This window comes from Polypterus senegalus, chromosome 14 (assembly GCF_016835505.1).
Source record: "Polypterus senegalus isolate Bchr_013 chromosome 14, ASM1683550v1, whole genome shotgun sequence".
Classification (NCBI taxonomy): Eukaryota; Metazoa; Chordata; class Cladistia; order Polypteriformes; family Polypteridae; genus Polypterus; species Polypterus senegalus.
In genome coordinates, this window is record NC_053167.1 from 10,057,684 (window position 1) to 10,084,878 (window position 27,195).

The following is a 27,195-nucleotide window of genomic DNA, read 5'->3' on the forward strand; positions in this document are numbered from 1 at the left end:
TTAATTACGTTGAGCAACAAGAAGAAGCTACAGGAATCGACATAATGATGCTGCAAAGATGGCGAGACTTGACAGCGAAGAAACGGTACTCGTCAGGGAAGCAGACTACGATCAAAAATGTCTTTAAATCATCACAGGACTGAACGTTTTAAGTACAGTACATAATGTATTTAACTCCAGACCATTCTGTAAGTTCATTTTTTCAGTTAATTTATTCCGTTGTTTTGTTGTAAAACATGATTATTAAGTTCATAATGTGTAAAATTATAACATAGTTTGACGTTTACTGATAGGCTTTTTTTTTAACACCTGCCATTATCCAACATTTTCGCTTATCCGACGTTCCGCCGGCCCGTTTATGTCGGATAAGCGAGACTCTACTGTACTTTAAAAATTGTATTAACAAATACAAATTCAATATTCCAAATGTAAAAAAAAAAAAGCGTTGCATCATTATTTTTCTTATTTCAACTGTTGGTATAGTTTTTTAGTTGCTACCTAGCGACAACACTATCATCCTTCCGAGCCCGGCACGGCGTACGTGCCTACGTATGTACGTGGGTGAGGCACAGCGCCCCGTGACGTAGGCGACGTCGCGTTCCCCGATCGTGCGATACCTCGAGTGACTCACGCCCTGCTGATTGTGACGTAACCACGGCCTGCACAACAAGAGGAAGAAGAAGAGGCGTCCGAGGCGAGTCAGGTTGTGTTTGTACGCACTGCCTGTCTCTGTTCATTGACAATGGCTTTATTTGGAAAGCTGTTTGGTTCTGGGGGCAAGACGGGGAAGTCTCCGAGCCCCCAGGAAGCCATTCAGCGCCTTCGGGAGACGGAGGAGATGTTAACCAAGAAACAGGAGTTTCTAGAGAAGAAGATTGACCTGGAGCTTCAGACAGCGAAGAAGCACGGCACCAAAAACAAGAGGGGTAAGGGGCAACATAGACACGAGGACAGAGTTTAGAAAAGGGGACAAACGGAAATAGACGCTTTCGGGACGTCAAAAGTATATGACAGGACAGTGTGGGGGGAACGAAAGAAGGAGAAGTGGACCGGGTGGGGCAACATAAATGAAGGATTTTGGAATAACTCAAATCCCTGCCATTCGTTCACTGCCCCAGTTACTTTACGATCAGTGTAAACCGAGCCTATATGCAGTGGTACGGAATTCTCCTTCTGGCTAATGTATGCTGCTTACCAGCACTGCACATTCTACGATAAACCTCGAGGAAGTGTTCGCTTGCGATGTCCTTCCGTGTGGTCGACAGAAGACTGCTTGCCAAGGCTACCTGGGCTTTTAGAGCAACATTTACAGATCTGTATCTAGTAAGAATGAGCGTCGGCATCGGGCAGAACTAATCGATAATCAGAAAAATCTACAGAAGGTCTCTACTGTCCCTTATTCTTTTAGCTGTGTTGTTTACCTCACGTGTTTATTATAATTACCAATGTCCGTTGTCACAAGTATTAGGAGTCTATAAAGTAAATGTTAAGGATAACCCTGTTGTAGTGCCGTGGAATGTTTTCTGACTGTCTGGTTTATATTTCTTAACGGTGTGTGTATGTGTGTGTATGTCTGAGCTTTTTTATTTACACAGCAGTATGATCTCCCCTCGAGGTTTGTTGTGAGGATCAGATGACAGGTTTACTGTATGGGCCAAGTTTGTGAGACTACTTTGGGGCACACACACACATACACCCAAAGACCTGCAAGACAAAGCACTAGACCCTGGCCATTTCAGACATGTTACGTGGTTTTGTTTCGAATATCTGTACAGTTGAGTTTCCAGCTGTTGAGCCTAGCAGATTTCCAGAGAAGATATTTGTTTTACTGCTGTCTGACCTTTAACACCTTGCAGCCCTGTGTTTAAATTTATATTATATTATATATAAATATATATATATTATTTTTTTTTGTTTTGACATTTTACCTTGTCTTTCAATTACATGGGTCTTCAATTAAACTCATTAAAACTGTTTTAATTGTGAAGTTATTTTTTTCGTTCATTAACACAATAAAAATATAATTAGAATGTTTCCATCACATGTAAGTGCAAACTTGAAAAGGAAGTTAATTAAAATTTAAGAAATTACAATTTATTAATTTATACGGTTATGCTCTAAATCAGTTCAACATGAAAATATTTGGTCAATCTAATACTTTTTAATCTTCTGTAAAGAAAGCAACACTACACATTCATTGGTAAACTTGCATGTAACTTCTCTTGTATTCGTAGTTCAACATCACACTGACATCCCAGCATTCCTGACTCCCAGGTATCTTCTTTTCATGCCCTTGATATCCTGATGGAATCTTTCACCCCACTTTACACTCATTGCCATAAAAATGTTCAGGGAAATTCTCCATTAGCAAAAGTTGCAACCCGAGTCTTTAAACTTAACTAACACATTTATCACAATTTCTTTATAATTTGGATCTTTATTATTACCTGAAAACGTAGTGACCGCTTCTTTGAATAATAGCCATGCTTCTTATTCCAGGTCGGTTGTCACACCATTAGATTTTGCATCCGAAATACATTTTCTAATAGTGTGTGTTCAGTTCCAGCTATATTCTGACATATGCAATAAAATAACGTTTATTACTGTGTGGTGGGTGCCGTCACATGCTGTAACCGGCACATGCTCCCAACCTATATATAGGTTTTAATTTATGAATTATTAAACTCAAACAAATTATCATTGAAATAAAATATTATTGAATTGTAGTGCAAAACGAATAACTCTAACTGACAGCTAAATGTATTTTGTGAAAAAATGTTTTGCATTCAGTTTACAGAAATGTATAAAAATCACATGAAATACTCCAAACAGCTTTTTCAATGAACTCCTTTGTTATCATAACAGTTTAGTGTGCAGCACTGTCTGTGCTAATATGTGCAGCAATTGGGCTGCATTACTTGGTCATTAAATCTTCTTTCTAATGTATAGTAGTACAGTATGCTGCTGATATAGTAAAAACCTGTTGCTATTAAGGGAATTCTAACTGTCTTCTCTGAACTTCATCTTAGCTGCTCTTCAGGCCTTGAAGAGAAAAAAGAGATATGAAAAGCAATTGGGACAGATTGATGGTACGCTGTCCACCATTGAGTTCCAGAGGGAGGCACTGGAGAATGCCAATACTAATACTGAAGTACTGAAAAACATGGGATTTGCAGCCAAGGCCATGAAGGCGGCACATGAAAACATGTGAGACCCTTCTTTCTTCTGAATGATGCATCTTAAAAAAAAAATCTTTCACAAGCTTCCACAGCTTATCTGATACATTATGCCTGTCATTTTAGGGACATTGATAAGGTGGATGAACTGATGCAGGAAATTACTGAACAACAGGAGCTTGCTCAAGAGATCTCAGATGCCATCTCAAAGCCTGTTGGATTTGGTGAGGATTTTGATGAGGTGAGATGTTTATTTTTTGTCCTATAATTATGAACCAATCACTTCAATTTTTTTTTTTTTCTTAAGTTATTGTTACAGGGTAGATGTCCTTCAAAAATGAATACAGTCATGTACTGCCAAGGTTGGGCAACACTGAGTGAGCTGCTAAATTGGAGGAGCAGAGTGAAGTAGATCCAGATTCAGGAATTGCTAAAACTTTTGGGAACAATAGCTAAAAAAGAAATGGAATGGTTGTGGGATGAGGATATTTTCTAACACTAAGTTGCTTTCTAATCTTTCGTTTGTCCAGGATGAATTGATGGCAGAATTAGAAGTTTTAGAGCAAGAGGAACTAGACAAAAATCTTCTGGAGATTGGTGGCCCAGAAACAGTGCCACTTCCCAATGTGCCTTCTACATCATTACCAGCAAGACCAGGTAAGTACCGAGTAGCAGAGGGGTGCATATTTATCTCTCAAGCCTAGAATTTCTTGTATTGCAATTGCCAGCTGTGTAACTTATACTGCTTCATGCTTAGTATTATGGTGTAGAGTACTTGTCTTGTGTCATAGCAATGCCCCAGAAGAGCCCTTTTTAAATGTACTGTCAGATGTCTGTTTGTTGTTGTCACTTTTTGATCATCTCTTATCATTGCAGCAAAGAAAGAAGAAGACGAGGATGATATGAAAGACTTGGAAGCCTGGGCAGCAATGTAACTTTGCATGGGTGGAGAAAGCACAGACTGTCAGCTTGCACAGCGGCCATACATATGTGGTTGGGAGGAAACTTTACACAGAAAACCTGTAGCTCTTAACGTCTACTTAATGCAGTGAGGGGTGTGCTGATTCATGTCCGCTGCTTCCAAGAAGAAAAGAGAATCGGTGGAAGTTCTACAGACCCCTGGTGTATCCCTACATGACTGACTGCAGCACTCCTCTGCTTTTTACTGGACATAAGCAGCACTTTTCAGTCCACCTTCACCTCACCGAATTCTTAGACTCGCCGCTTTCATGTCCATGTTAAAGGACAGTTTTGAGAGAGTCTGGCCTTGGATTCATGCTCCCTTGGCAGGGTTGCACTATTTAAAAAAAAAAAAAAGAAAAAAAATCTCTTCTCATTATTTTCTTCTTTTCAAAACATGCGTTTCTGGGTGATGTGTATGCAGGAGTAGAGAGATCCCTAATTTTTGAAGGCACCTGGATAGCAGGATGGCATCTTATTGTTCATGGTTTTCATCTTTCTGTCTGGTTTGTGACAACCTTTAATCGGTTCTGGGTGGCATTTGGGCTTTTTAACCTGTGTCAACTTTGAACTCAATTATTTTTAAAGACACGTTTATAGAATCTTTGTTTCTAATGGACTGACATTACATGTAGGGCAGCTTGCTGCTAGAATTGGGTTTGTAGGGTGGTATCCTCAAATTTGTTTCTGACTTAATGGTACACTTTGTGTGGCTCCTTCACCTCATGGCCCAAGTGCACATCTTGCCTTTTTATGCCCACCACATTTTAAGTGGCTGCATGATAAACATTTCATCCTCTGCAGATTGTGCTCACTTGACCCAGTGGTACAAAGAAAACGTCAGACTGGGGGCCCTCGGGGCCAGTATGAGTGCTCATATAATGAGTTCAAAAAGTTAGTGATCCTTAGGCATTCTAAACTATTTACATGAAATCCTGTATGTTTTGCCACATGCTGGCATGAAGAAGGTAGAATACAAGGCTGTTTGGTTTTTTTTTTTCCTTAAACATCAACACCACAGTGAATGGGTTTCTTTTTTTTTTCTTTTCTGCAAGCAGCAACATGAACAGCAGCATGTCTCCATTTCTGTGTACCACTGATCAAGATACATTATGATTTGTCACTTATTAAACTACTTGATTAATTCTTTTTTGCTGTTTGTTTTGTTGGAAATCTGCTTGAGTGAATGACCTGAAAACGTATGCTTTGTGCACTCTGTATGAAATGTTTAATGTGGCTTTGAAAGCACCTGCTTGTGACATTCATATCTGAAGCCTGTATCCAAGCTGACCATTTAACCGGGTTAAAGGTGTTGTCTTGGACCAGTTTGTTTATTTATTTATTTTTTTTTAAAGATGAGGAAATGGTGAAATATTTTACAGTAAATGGAGAGAGTGTGTTTTGTTTATTTCTGAAAAGATAAACCCATCTGTTGATGCAGCTTCAGTTCACTTGCCCTTTTCTGCTAGCAACCTGTGTTGCCATTGTGTACTTGTATTTCATATTAACCAGCCAGAGGCTCTTTGACATTACCGGTGGTCTGACTTGATTATTTTGCAATAAAATCTTGTGAGCTGCAGTTAGTGTTCATTTTGCACAATCTTCTGGTATGAAAGATTGTTCTGATCTATGTTGGAAATTTTATAATGACATTGATTTTTCTCTAGGGCCTTCGAATTTTGTTTTGAAATATTATTAGTGCCAGGTTTATGCCACTTAAAGCTCTCTGTGTGACCATACGCATTGGAAGGGTATAAATATTTTGCTGTGATTCACTTGCAGTGTAATTTTGGTACCTATTGTTTGTGTTGGGAATCATTATAAACTGGCATATTCTTTCTCAATATTTAAAATATCAAGACAAATACAATTGAACATGTTACCACCCAAAGGTGTAGCTATTTAATGTTAACTAATAAGGATATTAGACTTTATCTAGTTTGTTCAAGGGCAGCACGGTGGCGCAGTGGTAGCGCTGCTGCCTCGCAGTTAGGAGACCCGGGCTCGCTTCCCGGGTCCTCCCTCCCGTGGAGTTTGCATGTTCTCCCGTGTCTGCGTGGGTTTCCTCCGGGCACTCCGGTTTCCTCCCACAGTCCAAAGACATGCAGGTTAGGTGGATTGGCGATTCTAAATTGGCCCTGGTGTGTGGGTGTGTTTGTGTGTGTCCTGTGGTGGGTTGGCACCCTGCCCAGGATTGGTTCCTGCCTTGTGCCCTGTGTTGGCTGGGATTGGCTCCGGCAGACCCCCGCAACCCGTATTCGGATTCAGCGGGTTAGAAAATGGATGGATGGATAGTTTGTTCAGGATTGTTTCTAGCTGTGCCCACCATCTCTACCCCTGGAATTTGATTAAGCAGTGAGAAAGAGAATGGAGTATACCATAAAAACAATCCTGTTTGGGAGGTATTTATAATTTGCCCGATAGTAAGGTGATGTAGTTAGTGCATTTAATTTAAGTATAGCTGACTTACCAATTCATAGTTATAGTACTAGGGTGTTGTACTGTGTATGTAGAGAAAAGCCAAGCAAAATGACACCTTTTATTGGCTAACTAAAAAGATTACAATATGCAAGCTTTGGAGGCAACTCGGGCCCCTTTTTCAGGCAAGATGAAAGAATTACATCTAAATGTCTTTTTAGTTAGTCAATAAAAGGTGTCATTTTGCTTGGCTTTTCTCTACAATTCATAGTTATGAAATAGTTCTTTATTTTAAAATCATACTCCTCTTTCAAATAGTTTTTGCTATAGTGTATTCTTATCCATAAAAAGGTTCAAAATGTACTGATAAAGTATGTCAATACTATTTCTTTTTAGTAGCAATGAGAATTTTGGTTATCACCTGTGATTGCAACACGCTGCTTCTTTTGAAATGTGCGCATATACTGTATGTGTTGCTCAAAATCTTAACAAAAGAAGAAGTATTTTGTGGTGAAATCAGATTATTAAATGAATGCATGAAGTAGTGTTCTTGGACACTAACATTTTTAGAATGAAAATGAATGAAACAGAACTGCTTTGTTCCCCATTCCTAAATTTAAAAGCTTAGGCACATACTGGTAAGTTTTATATAGCAGTTGTACTGGTTTCTTGGGACCACAAAAATTAAATGTTACACTTGCAGATATTGTAGTATGCATGCTCCGATGGGAAGGAATTTAAAAGCATATACTATACAGTGGGATGCAAAAGTTTGGGCAACCTTGTTAATAGTCATTATTTTCCTGTATAAATCGTTGGTTGTTACGATAAAAAATGTCAGTTAAATATATCATATAGGAGACACACACAGTGATATTTGAGAAGTGAAATGAAGTTTATTGGATTTACAGAAAGTGTGCAATAATTGTTCAAACAAAATCAGGCAGGTGCATAAATTTGGGCACCGTTGTCATTTTATTGATTCCAAAACTTTTAGAACTAATTCTTGGAACTCAAATTGGCTTGGTAAGCTCAGTGACCCCTGACCTACATAGACAGGTGAATCCTATAATGAGAAACAGTATTTAAGGGGGTCAATTGTAAGTTTCCCTCCTCCTTTAATTTTCTCTGAAGCGTAGCAACATGGGGGTCACAAAACAACTCTCAAATGACCTGAAGACAAAGATTGTTCACCATCATGGTTTAGGGGAAGGATACAGAAAGCTGTCCCAGAGATTTAAGCTGTCTGTTTCCACAGTTAGGAACCTATTGAGGAAATGGAAGACCACAGGCTCAGTTCAAGTTAAGGCTCAAAGTGGCAGACCAAGAAAGATTTCGGATAGACAGAAGCGACGAATGGTGAGAACAGTTAGAGTCAACCCACAGACCAGCACCAAAGACCTACAACATCATCTTGCAGCAGATGGAGTCACTGTGCATCGTTCAACCATTCGGCGCACTTTACACAAGGAGATGCTGATGCAGAGGAAGCCTTTTCTCTGCCCACAGCACAAACAGATCCGCCTGAGGTCTGCTCAAGCACATTTGGACAAGCCAGCTTCATTTTGGAATAAGGTGCTGTGGACTGATGAAACTAAAATTGAGTTATTTGAGCATAACGGGGCGTTATGCATGGAGGAAAAAGAACACAGCATTCCAAGAAAAACACCTGCTACCTCCAGTAAAATATGGTGGTGGTTCCATCATGCTGTGGGGCTGTGTGGCCAGTGCAGGGACTGGGAATCTTGTCAAACTTGAGGGACGCATGGATTCCACTCAGTATCAGCAGATTCTGGAGACCAATGTCCAGGAATCGGTGACAAAGCTGAAGCTGCGCCGGGGCTGGATCTTTCAACAAGACAACAGCCCGAAACACTGCTCAGAATCCACTAAGGCATTCATGCAGAGGAACAAGTACAACGTTGTGGAATGGCCATCTCAGTCCCCCAGACCTGAATATAATTGAAAATCTGTGGTGTGAGTTAAAGAGAGCTGTCCATGCTTGGAAGCCATCAAACCTGAATGAACTAGAGATGTTTTGTAAAGAGGAACGGTCCAAAATACCTTCAACCACAATCCAGACTCTCATTGGAACCTACAGGAAGTGTTTATAGAGGCTGTAATTTCTGCAAAAGGCGCATCTATTAAATATTGATTTCATTTATTTTTTGTGGTGCCCAAATGAATGCACCTGCCTGATTTTGTTTGAACAATTATTGCACACTTTCTGTAAATCCAATAAACTTCATTTCACTTCTCAAATATCACTGTGTGTGTCTCCTATATGATATATTTAACTGACATTTTTCATTGTAACAACCAACGATTTATACAGGAAAATAATGACTATTAACAAGGTTGCCCAAACTTTTGCATCCCACTGTATGTGTACCTTTTTCTTGTTCCAAAACTCAGTCTGAAATATGAAAGAGCATATGAAAAGATTCAGGCATGTTATTTTTACTTTATGGTGTTAATAACTGGAATATTCTGCACCAGCTTTGATGAGTCCAGAAGGTTAAAAGAATGTTGCCTCATAGAAGCAGGGCAGTTGGGCTTTAGTGTGCTACAAATAAAGGTATGGACAGGATGCTTCTCTTCTGCAATGAAGATGCAGCAGCTGAGATATTATCTTGCCCTAAGTGGAAGAAGAGAACTCGCTCACTTTAACACACCCCAGTACCATTACAAAAACTGTTCTTGGTAACCACAGGTTTACTATGAAAGGTTTTATGTAGACTGTGGAGAAGGCTGGGCTATTCACAGAATATTTGCAATAGCTATCATCAACAGTGGGAAACAAAAAAATATTGGGGCAATGAAGTTTTATGGGCTTCTTTTTGTTAAATATTCATAAAATATTTGAGTTGAAATGGACATTGGACAAAAATATAAACAATCGTGGAAACAATGAGTTTTATTGTGTTTAGTCCCACTGTTCCAAACGAGCACAGGTTTTAGAATTAAATAATCCAATGCAAAATAAGGTTTGTTAAAGTTAGTATTTGGTGGTGTGCCAGTTAAACAGTAGTTACCCAGAGTCTGCTATACTTTGATGTCACCAGACTTTTGAGAACTTCTTTTGGCAGGCCCTGTCTCAGTTGGTGTGTGTTTTGGGGCCTCTTCTGATTTTAGTTTCTCCTTTGATAGATAAAATGCATTCTCATTTGGTTTAAATAAGAGAAATGACTTTCCACTTTTTCTTTCCGATGAACTCCTTGGATAGTTGAGAAGTATGTTTTGGGTCATTATGTTTCTCATTCACTAACCTCTTTTCATAGAGCCTGGAGGCATTTGTTTGGATGTGAGAAAACAAGCTGTTTCGATATACTTTAGGAGCCATCTAACCCTGTAAAATATGGTCTTGCTAGCTTAACACACCATGTTAAGTGCACAGCAAAGCCCCAATCTCAAGGGTTGGTAAGAATGGTAAACAGCAGTTCCAATGGTTTTAGACATGACGTACACCTTTTGTGCTGATAATGTGTTAGCTGGATGTCTTCCGGTGTTTGCATTTACATATCATTGAAGGCCAATGAGCCAGTTCTGAAAGCCATCACTCTGGTAAAGGTTACTATTGTAACCATCATATGTCCATAAAACTTGGCAGCAGGACCCTTCCAGCTCATCTCTGTACTTCTTAATGAATTCATGCAAGGCCTTTCTGTTATTGGGGGCGAGGAGAGGTTTGCATCTTGTACTGCTGCTTCTGTATTTTTTCTTTATCTTCTTCTGCAAGCAGTGAATAATGACACTTCCATCCCCGCACCATTTAGACTGCTAACAATACTCCCATCATCAACTGCTGCAGTCTCCGTAGGACAGCTTTCTCACTGTAAATTGCTTACACTTTTAAAGTTTTGAAGGAAGAAAAGGAAACCTGGTGGTGGATTGACGAAATACAGGAGAGTATACAGAGGAAGAGGATGGCAAAGAAGAAGTGGGATAGTCAGAGAGATGCAGAAAGTAGACAAGAGTACAAAGAGATAAGGCGAAGGTTAAGGAAAAGGCGTATGTTGAGTTGTATGAGAGGTTGGACACTAAGGAGGGAGAAAAGGACCAGTGGATTAGACAGAGGGATCAAGCTGGGAAAGATGTGAAGCAGGTTAGGGTAACAAAGGATAAAGATGGAAACGTACTCATAAGTGAGGAGAGTGTGTTGAGCAGATGGAAAGAGTACTTTGAGAGGCTGATGAATGAAGAGAACGAGAGAGAAGAGGTTGGAGATAGTGAATCAGGAAGTGCAACGGATTAGCAAGGAGGAAGTAAGGACAGCTATGAATAGGATGAAAAATGGAAAGGCTGTTGGTCCAGATGACATACCTGTGGAAGCATGGAGGTGTTTAGGAGAGACGGCAGTGGAGTTTTTAACCAGATTGTTTAATGGAATCTTGGAAAGTGAGAGGATGCCTGAGGAGTGGAGAAGAAGTGTACTGGTGCCGATATTTAAGAATAAGGGGGATGTGCAGGACTGCAGTAACTACAGGGGAATAAAATTGATGAGCCACAGCATGAAGTTATGGGAAAGAGTAGTGGAAGCTAGGTTAAGAAGTGAGGTGATGATTAGTGAGCAGCAGTATGGTTTCATGCCAAGTAAGAGCACAACAGATGCAATGTTTGCTCTGAGGATGCTGATGGAGAAGTTTAGAGAAGGCCAGAAGGAGTTGCATTGCGTCTTTGTGGACCTGGAGAAAGCATTTGACAGTGTGCCTCGAGAGGAGTTGTGGTATTGTATGAGGAAGTCGGGAGTGGCAGAGAAGTATATAACAGTTGTACAGGATATGTACGAGGAAAATGTGACAGTGGTGAGGTCTGCGGTAGGAGTGATGGATGCATTCAAGTTGGAGGTGGGATTACATCAGGGATCGGTTCTGAGCCCTTTCTTATTTGCAATGGTGATGGACAGGTTGACAGACGAGATTAGACAGGAGACCCCTCGTGTTTGCTGATGACATTGTGATCTGTAGTGATAGTAGGGAGCAGGTTAAGGAAACCCTGGTGAGGTGGAGATATGATCTAGAGAGGAGAGGAATGAAGGTCAGTAGGAACAAGACAGAATACATGTGTGTGAATGAGGGGGCGATCAGTGGAATGGTGAGGATGCAGGAAGTAGATTTGGCGAAGGTGGATGAGTTTAAATACTTGGGATCAACTGTACAGAGTAATGGGGATTGTGGAAGAGAGGTGAAAAAGAGAGTTTAGGCAGGGTGGAATGGGTGGAGAAGAGTATTAGGAGTAATTTGTGACAGACAGGTATCAGCAAGAGTGAAAGGGAAGATCTACAGGACAGTAGTAAGACCAGCTATGTTATAAGGTTTGGAGACGGTGGCACTGACCAAAAAGCAGGAGACAGAGTTGGAGGTGGCAGAGTTAAAGATGCTAAGATTTGCATTGGGTGTGACGAGGATGAACAGGATTAGAAATGAGTACATTAGAGGGTCAGAGAGGCGAGATTGCATTGGTTTGGACATGTGCAGAGGAGAGATGCTGGGTATATTGGGAGAAGGATGCTAAGGATAGAGCTGCCGGGGAAGAGGAAAAGAGGAAGGCCTAAGCGAAGGTTTATGGATGTGGTGAGAGAGGACATGCAGGTGATGGGTGTAACAGAACAAGATGCAGAGGACAGAAAGATATGAAAGAAAATGATCCGCTGTGGCGACCGCTAACGGGAGCAGCCGAAAGAAAAATAAGAAGAGGTAAATCTAGCCATCGGGCCAATTTTCCTTCGCAAGATCACAGGAGCCTAAAGCAGCAGCAACAGAAACAAGGTACGACCCAACCATGGTTTCTTTAGAGCCATCTGTCAATCTAAAGTAATACCGTATTGACTTAAGCACACTGTGAAGTGCACAGAAAAGTCCCAGCCTTTAGTCAGAATGGCAAGCAACAGTTTCTACCGGTCCAGTCGTGTTAAAAACTGATGATCATTTGTTAAGTTTGTTACAATGTTTCTAATGACATCTGTTGCATTATATCATACGTCGGTTCGTGCGTTGCAACTGCCGTTATGTAAATGACTAGACAAGCACCCTATCGTAAGCTAAAACCGATCACCGAAAATATGTTTAAATACAATGGTCGCGGTTACTTTTCAACGAATTTTTCTGGTGAGTTCACGAATCAGGCGGACCGGGATGATCCTCCTACTTAATTGTAAAAGAGCCTCGTTCAAATCTATCGACCAAGCACATTTCGCTTCTCGCACACCCCCACACTTCCGCGTCTCTGCCCCGCCCTCTTACATTTCGGAGTGCTGATTGGATAAGCTCTTACCCACTAAAACAACGCTTCCTTAAGGGCAGGTGTAGCACCGCCTCCGTCTCTTATTAATATGTAAATGAGCAGAGAACAGATAAAAGCACTCATCATGACGCACTGCCGCCCCCTTTATTAACGGTTGTCGGCAAGATTCATTCTCAGCTGATAGCCTATCCCATACAGCAGAATTCGCGCCATCAGCAAGCGGTGAAATGTCGGAAAAGCTACCCTTCAAAGTTGGTAGGTGCATATCTTGTAGTTTAGGCTCAATAAATGTGGTAGCAAATGCAATGTTTGGAACGTTGATGTTGCACAGAGAGCTTGTGCTACTGCTGTTGATTTAAACCGGGCCAGGGTAGGATTTCTTGCTAGATATACGTTGGGCGATTCATGGCTTCTGGCGAAAGTTCGCGTGCAAAAGCTTCTTGGTACTTGTAGTTTAAATGTAGGGCGAAACCCAGCGTTAAGGAAGTGAGAGCTCAACGGAAGAACTACAAGTCCCAAGTGCTCACTGCACGGTGGTCAAAGTACGCCCTGATTGACAGTAGCAGGCGCGCTTTTACACGTGTTCCTGAACTTAATATACGGCCGTGTGCTTTAAGTTCTGATTAAATAGTTTGATTTGTGCCCGAGGGCTCAAATCATGGATCTACGGTACAAGCACAACAGCATGGCACGTAAAGTACTTCGTGATTTTTATTGGAAAATCTACATTCGCAGACCGAGAATTTATGCCCATGCAGTGATTTGTGATTCATATTTGTGCAGCCCCTCACCATTTTCTGCCCGTCATTACTAATAATTCCTCTCATCTTTCTTCTTCAACGCTTCTCTGACTGGGATTGACCACCTTCCTTGGCCCGTTCTTATTAGCTGACATCGGCTTGGCGGACTGGGGGCGAAAGGCCATTGAAATAGCAGAAAATGAGATGCCGGGGCTGATGAAGATGAGGGAGATGTATGGGGAGCCCAAACCCCTGAAGGGTGCTCGCATCGCCGGCTGCCTTCACATGACTCTGCAGACCGCTGTGTTAATCGAGACGCTGCAGGCGCTGGGCGCCGAGGTGAGTACCTCCAGGAGAAAGCAAAGTCCAGAAAATTACGCCTTCACGTACATCTGCTGCTGCTCTGGGGAATTCCCAGGACAGTTATCTGCTCAGAGAACAAAATCGTGAGATCTTTGGCCAAGTGTTTCAAGTTCTTCACTGTGGTATGTGGAGTCTGCAACAGCTGCTAGGCAGTCCTGCTGTTGAGAAGATTCACAGGTTTCTAAGCTTTGGTCAGCAGAGAAAAATCCACAGAATCCAAGGGAAAGGCTAGCCTGGAACACAGGACTGAATAGGTTATGATATTGTGTACTGCACAGATAGTCATTTGGTTAAATTTAACAACACCGTTTGTTCCGAGCTGTATTCAGTAACAAGCCTTTATTGTACAAATGAAGATCTTGCTCGCATGTCTCCAACAGAATAGTTGACAATGTTACCAGTAAGTGATAATGAATGTAACATCAGACCAACAACACAAGAAATGTTCATGCTGTAGCCTGTACCAGCATCTATTACCCCTATCTAGCTTTATTATATAAACCTCTTATTTATATAAACCTCTATCTAGCTTTATTACCCCTGGATAAAAAAATGTGCTTAAATAGTGTGACCCCCATGGCTGGACATGCCATCAAGGATGAGCTAGGTGCAAACTTGGGGCACTGCCTTCACATATTTTGGGGTAAAAAATGGCTAAAGCAGGCAATGTCCATATTTTTGGCTACATTGCAGCACTCGCAGCAATCTGCTGTCCACACCTAGCCCCCATTTTGATCTTCACAACTGTAAACTTATCCATTCAGACCAAAATATAAAGCTTCAAAAAGAAGTTAGTCCTTTTATGATTCCATCATTAAGAAGGAAAAGTATCAGAAGTATTGCGTGATTAAAGAATTAGTGAAAGTTAAAGTAAGATTTTCAAGACCATGGCCCTATAGTTAGGATATAGTGGGTTGGATAATGGATGGATGGTAAGTCCAGCAGTGATTTACAGAGGACAAGACATGGCCAGTAAAGAGAGTGTAGGAGAAGAACTTGGATGTGGAAGAAATGAGAATGTTAAGATGGATATTAAGTAATTCAGCAAAGGACAAAAAAAGAAATGAGACAATCGGATGTACAACAAAAGCTGGAGAAATATCTAAAAGAGTACAGGAAAGAAGGTTGAAGTTGTATGGGCATGTGATGAGGAGAAACAATAAATATGTGGGCAAAAGAGTGATGGGAATGGAAGTACAGGAGAAGAGAAAGCAAGGAAGGCCAAAGCGGAGATAAAGTAAAAGAAAATCTAAAGGAAGAGGGCTTGACTAATGAGATGGTGCAGAACCGAGCATTTTGGAGAAGGTTGATCGAGCACATTGACCCCTCGTTGAAGTAGGAAACCCTAAAGAAGAAGAAAATGGTTAGTTATACATCATCTTTTTGCTATGGAGTAGCATAGACCCTTTAAAAATGTTTAATAGATGTATGATAATTACATTGCAAGAAGAAAATTAAAGAGTACAACACGTGAGGAAAATCAGTTAGTTTGTTGCATTCATTGAAATACACAAATAGATAAAAAAGGAAGTTAAAATTCATCTGATATACTTTGGGATTTGTTTTTTACTTCAATCCCCGTAACCTGATTTATTATTTACGCAGCATGTGTGTTTACCTGTTGAGGTGATGGGGGCTTTTTGAGTTTCAACTAAACTGGGGGGTGGTTTTAATCCAGCTTTGGTGACTGTTAATGGTCCTGTACCTTTTCATAGAATGGAAAAGGGAGAAAAGTTACTGTGCAGCATGGATGAGGCCTTAGTATGTGGTTTGTCAGTCTATGACAGTGTAGAGAATCTAATCAGAATCAATGGAATGACAGTCAGTGAGGAATATAAACCAGTTTGATTCATAAGAACGTTACCGTTTGACACAATGGCAACCTCTAAGAAACTTCAACATGCAGTTAAGACTTCAGCTTGGAGTAGATATCTGCAGAAAGAACTCTAATATTACTGGATTGGCCAGCACAGAGCTATGCCTTTTACATAGCTGAGGTTGTGTGTGGTCACGCTGACTGGGACATGAATCAAAAACAAAGAGTTGTGACAAATCCTGCAACTAACTAGCTTGGAAGAATTTAACCCAGGACTACTTGGAAAGAATGTAGAGAAGTATACCAAAGTGGATTGCTTCGGTTTAGCACTCAGAAAAATACTGACTTGTTTTAAAAACAAGACCTTCTTTGTTAGTACCAACCTCTGAAAACAATTTTGTTGGGTGCCCTAAGACCCCATTTTCTCCCAATGTTTGTATGTTTTAAGTAAGTTGGAAAACAAATGTATATATTCTCACACATACAAAGTGAGACACAAAAATAACCGGATTGGACTTGGGGCTTTCCTGGAAAACCGTCTGAAGGTCGGCTGGGTGTGAATCGTAGAACTATATCCCCACCTACAAGCCCTCTCAAACCGCCGACCAGCTAGGAATATCCTGTGCGAATACTGGCTGGGCTATTCACAACAATCGCTACACGAGTTGCCGTGATAATGTCTGGTGAAAAAAATCGAACAGCAAATCAACATCAAATTTCCCCTTTTTCTGTAGAGCAGTGTTTGACTGACAAAAATATTCCTGTCTTCGATCATCCTCCATATTCGCCCGATTTAGCTCCCTGTGATTTTTACTTGTTCCCGAAAATCAAAAGTGAATGGATAAAGCGAAGTGAAGACAAAAATGGCAAGCCTGTTGAGGAGCCTCCAGCAAGAAAACTTCCAGCACTGTTTAAATCAATGGAAGATACGTATGGAGCGGCGTAGAGATCGGGAGGGGGAGTATATAGAAGGTGACCATGTTTAGAATGCTGTAATTCATCAATACATTATTTATTTTGACCAATCCAGTTATTTTTGTGTCTCACTTCGTATAATCAATGCATCTTAATAGCCCAGTTTCTAAAGTGAGATGTTCTCCTTTATTCTGGTTAGAGAAACTGGGATATCTGTCTCTGGGAAAGCAGGTTAACACAGGTAGACTTTTGGTTATTTGGCATTTTAAATCCTTAACCGGGTTGCAGTTACGGATTTTGTAGCCTGCCCACGTCTGTGGCACTCTGTTTGCCTGTGCTTGTGTTAGTCTCGCGCACTTGCAGCAGCCACAGGTGGAGGCGTCCACAAAGATACATTTTCTGAGGCAGATGTTCAGGCGATCGCATTATTCCTTCTCCAGTGTGGAATAATCGGTCTCAATATTTTCAGAAATTGATAAATTTATTTTGATAAGCTGAACATACTGTACTAAGCACAGGAACAGTATTGGGGTAATGTGTTCAAAGAAACATGGCTTGGGTAGTCCAATTACTTAAGCAACTGGATGTTACTTATTTTGCTGAAGTACATATGTGTGCAATATTATTATTATTATTTATTATTATTATCTCAAGTGAAAGGCAAGACACACACATACCGGTGACGACACTATTTTGCACAGCTCAATCACAAAGCCAAGCAGTAAAGAGTGAGCTCTGTGTAGTGCGCTAACAGAAGCCTGTTCATAAAGTGTCACTTTAGTTTTTATCCAGCTATTTGTTATAAACGTGTTGAAACAGTGTGATTGGGTGATGCAGCAATCGGTGCCCATCATGCTAATCATCAGGGGGGCTCAGGGCAAGGATGAGCAAAGGGGTGGAATATTATTTACTTCACCACATTTGAAGGACTAAATGTATTTCTAAAACATAAGAATGATATATATCTATTTTTATGATATCAGAGTGTTTTGCTAAAGGAGAGCTCCAGAAGAGGACTCGTGAATCTAAATTTTTTTTTCTTCTTTTTAAAAAGCTCGGTTTCCACCTTAACCAGTTTTACGTGTGCTTGTAAAGGCATTTCATGTACACCGTGTTCCAAATGATTATGCAAATATTTTTCTCTGATTTTCCTAAATAGTCGATGCAAGTGGTAGTCAGCATCATTTTTGAGTCATCAACCATTAGACTATAATTCAAATATTACTGAAGAAACCTCCGAATGATAACGATATGTTTTTCAAAAATAACAAAAACTTAAAATGCACTGTTCCAAATTATTACACGCAACAGAGTTTCAAAACGCTTTATAGGTTGCAAAGAACTGAAAATGGTCATTTGTTGAATTTGCAGCATTAGGAGGTCATATTTACTGAAATCAAACGCTGTTTCAATCAAAAACATCTCAACAGGTCAAGTTACATATTAACATAGGACCCCTTATTTGATAGCAGCTTCACAATTCTTGCATCCATTGAATTTGTGAGTTTTTGGAGAGTTTCTGCTTGAATTTCTTTGCAGGATGTCGGAATAGCCTCCCAGAGCTGCTGTTTGGATGGAAACTGCCTCCCACCCTCGTAGATCTTTTGCTTCAGGATGCTCCAAAGGTTTCTCAATAGGATTGAGGTCAGGGGAGGATGGGGGCCACACCATGAGTTTCTCTCCTTTTATGCCAATAGCAGCCAATGAAGCAGAGGTGTTCCTTGCAGCATGAGATGGTGCATTGTCATGCATGAAGATGATTTTGTTACGGAAAGCACGGTTCTTCTTTTTGTACCATGGAAGAAAGTGGTCAGTCAGAAACTCTGCATACTTTTCAGAGGTCATTTTCACACCTTCATGGACCATAAAGGGGCCGACCAGCTCTCTCCCCATGATTCCGGCCCAAAACATGACCCGGCCACCTCCTTGCTGACGTCGCAGCCTTGTTGGGATGTGGTGGCCATCCACCACTCCATCTATCTGGACCATCCAGGGTTGCACGGCACTCATCTGTAAATGAGACTGTTTGAAAATTAGTCTTCATGTAGTTCTGGGCCCACTGTAGCCGTTTCTGCTTGTGAGCATTGGTTAGGAGTGGCCGAATAGAAGATTTATGCATAACTGCAATCCTCCAGAGGATCCTGCTCCTTGATGTTCACGGGACTCCAGAATCACCAGCAGCTTCAAATACCTGTTTGCTGTTTTGTAATGGCATTTTAGCAGCTGCTCTCGTAATCCGATGTATTTGTCTGGCAGAAACCTTCCTCATTTTGCCTTTATCTGCACGAACCCGTGTGTGCTCCGAGTCCGCCACAAATCTCTTAACAGTACGATGATCACACTTAAGTTTCCATGAAATATCTGAGGTTTTCATACCTTGTCCAAGGCATTCAACTATTTCCCGCTTTTCGACAGCAGAAAGATTTTTTATCTTTCCCATATTGCTTGAAAATGGTGGTCTGCTTAATAATGTGGAACATCCTCCTTTAGTAGTTTTTCCTTTAATTGGGCTCACCTGGCAAACTAATTATCACAGGTGTCCTAGATTGATTTCAGTGATCAAAAGAGCCCTGAGACACAATACCATCCATGAGTTTAATTGAAAAACAAAATATTTAATCTTCATGACACTTAAATACAATTTGCATAATAAATTGGAACGCGGTGTAAATAGATAGATACTTTATTAATCCCAAAGGGAAATTCACAAATGTACGTGTATCTCGTGAGGGACTGGGGTTTTATCCAGTGATATTTTTTGTACAGTATCACCTAACTTTACTCCACTTTCATAATTGATGGTGAAGGATACTGTTCCTCACAAAGGACAGGTGGCTACAAGGTAACAAGCAAAAGTGGAAGCTGCAAAACTGGTGAATCTCCAGCCTGAAGCAATGACGCGATAATCAGATCTCTGGGAGATGGAGTGCAACGAATTAACTTTGTAACCTCCGAGTGTTCAGTTATTTGAGAAACTTGACAATAACGAAGAGGTTTTGATTCTGTAGAACACTGCAATTGACCTGATTCATGTAAGTGTCGTTCAGAGAATATTCAGCTGGAGAGCTTTATAGGTGACTTTAAATGCTGCCAACATTGATTTCAAACAAAGATTTTTGTACTTTTCTCCTTCCTTTGGGAGGTTCTGGCAGTACTGAGTCTAGTTTGCATTATTTCTTTGTATTAAAATGGAGTTGTTTTACTGGTACAACGGAGGACTGCTCCAGCTCTGACTCATACTCTGTTTTATCCTCCCAACAGGTCCAGTGGTCAAGCTGCAATATTTTTTCCACTCAAGATCATGCTGCTGCTGCGATTGCCAAAACTGGTATTTCTGGTGAGTGGATTGTACACCACCGTTTCAGAAAGATGACTTAACAAGAAGCAATTGTAAAGCTACGCAATAACTCGTACATTAATGAAAAGTCCATCACAGACATAGAAGAAGCCTACAAATTGCAAGTGTCTCGGCCCACATATTTTAGTTTTCAAACCTGTTATGTTTATAAAGAGTCTAGCAGAGTCTGGAAGGAGTTCTGTCTTTTAACCCACAATTCAAAAAGACCTGCAAATAAGTAAGTAGGAGCTTTTCTTGATGTGTCACATCAGAAGCCCAAATGATAGGGTTAATAGGTAGAATGCATTCAGTTAATTCACCATATTAAGTGTACTACCACTTAAGGACTTACTGCATTATAGAGAGTATAGTAGCACACAGAAAAATAGCCGCATACACGTCAAGGCACCCCACCCTGGTTTTAACAGCAACAGAAGAAGTCCGTTGAAGCTAGCAGGTGAAGCCCCTGAGCACATTTTGTTAGTTCTTTTGTCTGTGTAGGTGTTTCAGAGAGTACATGCCATTTTCATTGGAACTGCAAAGTTCAGTTGTGGAGTTACAGTATAAATTCAGACAGGACCCATGGAGTGATATCCTATTGCAAGTGCTGCTTCTAGCATACGAGCAGCGTACCAAAACCAAGAAACCCTTTGGTCCGTTCCCCAGTGGCTGTTGCTGGCATTGTGGATTTTATAGAATGAAATCCTCACAAGTCAATGCAGCAATTAATACAGCAGATGGGAGTGTCACAAAGCAATTTGTAGGCTCCTTTTTTTATATTCCACCTGGTCCTGTAATTACAAGTTTAGTGTGGCAACAAGATGTGCAGCATAAACCATAATATTACAAAATCTAAATAAACACTGTGATATATGCAAAGAAATATTCATACAAATAATACTGTAGATAACGGGGGGTTTAAATCTAGATTCTTCTGTCCTCTGTCAGCAACCTTATGAAATGGATTATTCCTCGAGTTTATCTAAACTTAAGATGTCTGAAAAGAGGTTCATCATTTGTCCAATCCAAGACAGAAAGACACGGAGAAAGAAAATGGTAAAGACTTGGTAATGGCTGGTGAAAGCAATTCATAATTAAGTTTAATAAATACCAGAGTAAGAGGGCAATATGTAATGTCGTCCGTGCTAACAAAAATGAGTATTCAGGCTTGATTTAAATGCTGAGACCACTGGGGCTTCTGTACCATCGGTAGTCTACAGCTGAAAGCTTTGCCATCTTTTACTTGTGGAATTTTAAGGAGGTCTTAATTTTGAGACCACAGAGTATGAAAGAAGTGTAGGTAGTTAAGTTCTCTAAAGTATGGTGGAGACGTGTATGTTAAAGGTGGACATCTTACATTAATTTTATAATTAACTGTGATCAACATGGAAAGGGCTGAAATTACAGAAATGAGCTGTATTATGGCACTTATCATTAAAAGCTTAGTTGTGCCTTGAGCTAACGCTAGCCTGTTATTTTCACATATGGTAAGCAGTAATATGCAGGTAAAGTCCTGTCAGGTTTATATCATGTGGCTGAAAGGATCGAGTAGACTCACAAATCAAAGTCTGCTTACTGTTGGGTTATTTTCCATGTACACTAAAATACACACTTCTGACTTTGTCTAACTAATGAGATGATCTTAGTGGCATTGCTTTTGTTTTCACAAAGTTAATATAAACTAGGGGGCTCTGCCCGATGCTTGCTTCACTCGCCAACCCCTGGGCGGGTGCTACACATTAGCCACTTCGCGGATCTGCCGCTCGCATATGGGGAAGCGGGCGCACAATTTAAACCGATTATTTTCATGGGAATTGTTACATATAACTAATAGAACTATTTTACATTACAGTGAGTAATTAACCATAGTAAAACATAATAAGTTGAAAGAAAATTGCTTCATGTTGTTGTGTTAGAGGTATTCATTGCGTTATACGTTTTCATTCTGTTTGACTTTGAAATTAACACACATAAGGGCAGCACGGTGGCACAGTGGTAGCGCTGCTGCCTCGCAGTTAGGAGACCCAGGTTCGCTTCCCTGGTCCTCCCTGCGTGGAGTTTGCATGTTCTCCCCGTGTCTGCGTGGGTTTCCTCCGGGTACTCCGGTTTCCTCCCACAGTCCAAAGACATGCAGGTTAGGTGGATTGGCGACTCTAAATTGGCCCTAGTGTGTGCTCGGTGTGTTTGTGTGTGTCCTGTGGTGGGTTGGCACCCTGCCCAGGATTAGTTCCTGCCTTGTGCCCTGTGTTGGCTGGGATTGGCTCCAGCAGACCCCCTTGACCCTGTGTTCGGATTCAGCGGGTTGGATAATGGATGGATGGATTAACACACATACATTTTAAACTTACACTATTACTGTAAAACGTCAGTAAAAACAATTTTATCAATTAACCTTTCGTCAGTATCACAATGAATTTTGATTCCATGTTGGGACTTGCATCGTGACAACACAAAGTATAACTACCCGTGTGTGAATATCGTTTTTCTCTCTAATAATCTGAATTTTTCGAATGTTTGCCCCTGTGATTTGTTAATTGTCATAACAAAAGCTATTCTAATGGGAAAGTGTAAACGTTTTAATACGAATGGCATTTTAAGATCTCCTTTGGTGTTAATGTTATCTGCGGAAGATGTGCTACATTACCTTTCCTTTCGCCTGTTAAAATTTTACATGTCAGAATTGTTCGACAGCATAGTCTATTGATTTAACCAATTTGCAGTGTAACCAATCGTCAATTTTCAGGTTAATTCGTTTGACTTTGTTTCGATTGCCCGTGTACTCATTTCTTCTGTTGATAACCCTTCGGGGTGAAATTCTTCAATAAGATTTGGACATAAGTCTTCTTTTATTGGGAACTTAAAGTGAGGAAAACATGGAAATTTCTAAGTGTGCAGGAACTGTGTCTGACAAAAGCATTCACACGAATGAGAGGTGAGAGGTCCATGGGCGTGTTTAAAATGGTTGAGAGGAGGTCGCGACTTTGAACAAATCTCTTGGCAATAGTTTCATCTCGTCTCAAGATTTTCTTTTATAATAGAGAGATATATATTTCTGTACCTTACCTGTTGTCAGATCAGTTGTTTTTTTTTCTCTTTGGTAAGATTGAAATATAAGTGTGCTGTGAGGTGTGACTGTGTATCATCCAGACTGGGCTTAGCAGGTTAAGAAGAAGAAATGCTGAATCTTCTATTGTAGTCAATTAGAATGCTGTAAAAAAAAAAAAAATCAAACATTAAACCTTTTTATGAGAATTTGTTTCATTACTCACTTTTACTTGTTGGACAACTTCTTTAATTTTTCAGAAGCCTTTCATAATAAAAGCTGAAATATACACATTAAGATGTACCAAAGGTTTCATGGCATCAGTCAGTCATCAGTTATTAAAAACATTCTGTAAGCGGTTTGACTTTTGAATCTCTTGTGTGTCTTTCCCCTTATAACATGCACGTCTGTTTACTTTTAGAATGTTTGTAGTTTGACATAAAATGCCTTCCTTTATTAATGTGTGGGATTAAAAAGGTGAATTAGAATCTTGGTTCCAAGGCTTTCAGTGGGTGAGCTATGGCCTTATGCCTGCCATTACTAACAAGTGGCCTTCTGTCTTTGTCACAGTTTATGCCTGGAAAGGGGAGACCGATGAGGAGTACATCTGGTGCATTGAACAGACCATTTACTTCCGTGATGGACAGCCGCTGAACATGATCCTGGATGATGGCGGCGACCTAACCAACCTTGTTCACAAGAAATACCCCAAGCTGCTTGCAGGTATAGTAGGGTGATCTGATGCATTCTTTAAGTAATGTCAGATTTAATCTTAGCTATTAAAATTTCATATTAGTTTCACAAACAAGAGTGTTATTCTGTTATTTTTGAAATAGGCTGTAGTTACTGTCTTAGGTGCCTAACTTTACTGTGTATATGGGGTACTCCACGCCAGTCCTAGAGGGGTCCGCCTTGTGTTCAGGTTTTCATTTCACTCTGTTTTATAATTAGAAGCCAGGCTTAGCAGATAATGAAACTTGGTATTTAATTATGTCTTTTTAGTGCTTTAATTCTTCCAAAACCAATCTTTATCATTGTAGATTGTTTTTCAGTTTTTGAGAATGATATCAACATGTTTAGTAGTCAGAAACAGATTTGTACCGATTGGTCCTTCCCTTCTCTCTTATTTATTTCAGAACATTGCATTAACACAAATACTTCATAATGCACAAACACATATTTACACAGAAGCACATTAGCTGCAGAGCTGCTGGTTTGTCATTTGCACTTCTTTATTAACTGATGGCTGGTGAAGAAAACAGGCAACAATTTAAAATCTTAATGCAGCTGATTAAAACTGAAATAGACAATTAAGGGTTCTAAATTGTAACAAATGAAGTTAACTAAAAATTAAGCAGTAGTCAATAAATGTGCTGCAATTAAAAAAATTGGTTATAGCCAAAACCAGCAGCCACTGCGGACTGCCAAGTCGAGTTGAATAACTCTGGTATATGTGAAAGAAGCTAGATCAGAGTCCGGCACATTTGAATATTCATTGAAACTTGTATAGCAAGAGGTACTTGCTTGGCAGTCATTGCCAGAGAAGTGTAAGGTGGTTATTGGTGGTGACCGAGTTTGTCATGTTTTCCTTTTTTTATTGCAGGCATCAGAGGAATCTCTGAAGAGACCACCACAGGAGTCCATAATCTATACAAAATGCTTAAAAGTGGAGAGCTGAAAATTCCAGCCATCAATGTCAATGATTCAGTGACAAAGGTAATTTTAAGCTCCGAGCAATTTGGATTTTTGGAAGGCATGAGGTTTATCACATGCAGTGCTCTTAACAGTTGTGATTACTAAAAGCCTTTAGTGATTCTTGTCATGGCTCTCAAAAACTCTTTTAAGGAAAGAGTGGAAGTGAGGGGCTGTCATGATTTCAACGTATCGTAGATACTCGCGTATAAGGCTGATCTTGAAACCCGAAAATTCGATCATAAAATCAGACCCCCGACTTATACACCCGTTCAAAAATGTGACATTTAATTAAATTTTTTTTTTTTTTACATCTTCTTGCCTCCTCCAATCACGCTTCAGTTTCTCAGACGCATTGAATTTTGTTGCAGCAGCACAGTTGCCAATTTCTTTTGCTACTTCAATGATGTTTAATTTGAAACCAGCTTCTTATTTTCTTCTGATCGAACGCTCCATCGTAGATAAGGGATGCTCTTACGATAAAGGCGTATGAGGGTGTGAGATACAAAAAACACAAATCGGTGCAAACGTCGCTTCGGAAGAGTTTGGGTATTGCTGTGTGGTCACGTAGTCACAATAGAGAGAGAGAGGTTAGGAGCACATGCTGATACAGTGCATTGGCGCACACACATAGGAAAAAAAGGCTGTGTGCTCCATGGTGACTCTCTCAGGTGGGCATTAACATCATCATAATCTCTTGAACCAATAGCGTTAGTTTTTTGCATTCGACTTATACGACCGACATAAAATACCAGAAATTTTTACATTAAAATCAAGTCCTGACTTTTCTGCAGGAGAACTGAAACGCGAGTATATACGATACTTGTTCTGTCCATGTAGGAAGCAGTTAAATACAGGGTGGTCCAGATCTAATTGATCATCTGGATGACTTTGATTTATGTGGGGACGATTCCAGTTCGGCGCGAAGACGATTCTTCATGTCGTCAGTTCACACACTTCTCGATGGTCTGGGATTTTTCAGGTGATTTTCTATGTAGTAAACTTAAGTTATAGTGTAATGAAAATTGCATAATTAGATCTGGACCACCCTATATATGACCAGCATAGTTAGCTGTTCTTTTGGCATAACACAAACCTGGTTGATCCACATTTGTTTAAGTTTTTGCTATCCCTTTGTTTGCCAAATATACCAGGCTTTTCCATTTGTTTCTTGTTTGTTGGGCATAGAAGCCATTAATGGTTTGAAATCCTTTATTGAATAACAAACCAGTTAAGATACAGTGCAGTTATTTTTGCGAAATAATATCCTGAGCTAATTTCTACCCCCCTTCTATCCTAGAGTAAATTTGACAATCTTTATGGCTGCCGTGAATCTCTGATTGATGGTATCAAGCGAGCCACTGATGTCATGATTGCTGGAAAAGTCGCTGTTGTCGCTGGTTATGGTGATGTTGGAAAAGGTTGTGTCCAGGCACTCCGTGCCTTTGGTGCCCGCGTCATTGTCACAGAAATCGATCCCATAAATGCGCTGCAGGCTGCTATGGAGGGTGAGTACTGGGCATATGAACCCGAGGTAATTAAAGCAGAAGGATCGTATTACAATGAAAACAAAGTGGTGGTGTTGTGGATGTGCTAGATGTACCAGGTGACTGCTATGAAAGAACAGTAAGAGTCTGGTGGATGGAATTGTCTTCCGTAAAGACAGGAATTTGAATAGCAAATACGGTAACATGTTAGCCATCATTATATTTTTACTAAGTTTGAGGATTTAATCTGCAGTGCAGTAGAATTTTAATTTGTCAATGAAAATGTACCTTTCTCTCCAAATAAACTGCTAAGTCAGGTGTCATAAGTTTAGTGGGGAAAACTATTCATGAATCCATTATTTTTCTGAACTTACATTTCCATTACAGCAGGAAGCCTGAAAAACTTGTAGTTTATAATCTTTGGTCCATTCCCTAACTTGTAAATTATTTGTGATCAGGTTATGAAGTCACAACTATGGATGAAGCCTGCAAAGAAGGGAATATCTTTGTAACGACGACAGGCTGCAAGGACATCATTTGTGGAAGGTGAGTGGTGTTTGGAAATGCGGAGGTGGGCCGTAGTCTTGGACAATCATTTGAAGTGACCTTACTTTATGTGGGTGACTAATGTCTGATTTCCTGTGATAAACGTCCATTTCACATTAGACTTTGACTTTTTACTTTGAAAATGCCAACTTGCTCTGCAATTTACTCCCACCCAAGCTGGTGATTTGAAACATAGCCTTTGGTTCTTTGTAACTTTTCTTTTTATACTGTTTGTTGTTGTATTCATTAGTGAAACTTTGATGGACACTAGGGGGCACTGTCGCTCCTCAAACCCAACGCACCAACACTGAGGACACAAGTTAAAAGCACCAAGAACTCTTTTGTCAAACTCTTCACAAGGCTCTCCACCACCACTGACACAATTAAATAATCGGTACAACACACGGTTATTCTTTCTCTCTGTTTCTCCTCCGCTCCTCCCTGCAAGCTTTTTCCTCC

At 40.3% G+C, this 27,195-nt stretch overlaps 2 protein-coding genes across 2 annotated transcripts in view; both read left to right on the forward strand.

Moving 5' to 3' along the window:
• The first annotated feature begins 645 nt into the window (after nt 1-645).
• On the forward strand, nt 646-5,715 carry chmp4ba (charged multivesicular body protein 4Ba). Its single transcript, XM_039734980.1, has 5 exons — nt 646-926; nt 3,030-3,207; nt 3,303-3,417; nt 3,707-3,833; nt 4,053-5,715. The coding sequence occupies exons 1-5, from the start codon at nt 743-745 to the stop codon at nt 4,109-4,111; spliced, it is 663 nt and encodes a 220-aa protein (XP_039590914.1). The 5' UTR covers nt 646-742; the 3' UTR covers nt 4,112-5,715.
• A 7,187-nt stretch (nt 5,716-12,902) lies between these two features.
• Nucleotides 12,903-27,195, forward strand: part of ahcy (adenosylhomocysteinase) — a 28,003-nt gene continuing 13,710 nt past the window's right edge. Inside the window, exons 1-7 of the mRNA XM_039735211.1 lie at nt 12,903-13,052; nt 13,686-13,876; nt 19,893-19,968; nt 23,582-23,734; nt 24,615-24,727; nt 26,004-26,211; nt 26,649-26,736. Of these exons, the coding sequence (XP_039591145.1) occupies nt 13,025-13,052; nt 13,686-13,876; nt 19,893-19,968; nt 23,582-23,734; nt 24,615-24,727; nt 26,004-26,211; nt 26,649-26,736 (857 nt within the window). The 5' untranslated portion in view covers nt 12,903-13,024. The remainder of the gene's footprint in view (nt 13,053-13,685; nt 13,877-19,892; nt 19,969-23,581; nt 23,735-24,614; nt 24,728-26,003; nt 26,212-26,648; nt 26,737-27,195) is intronic.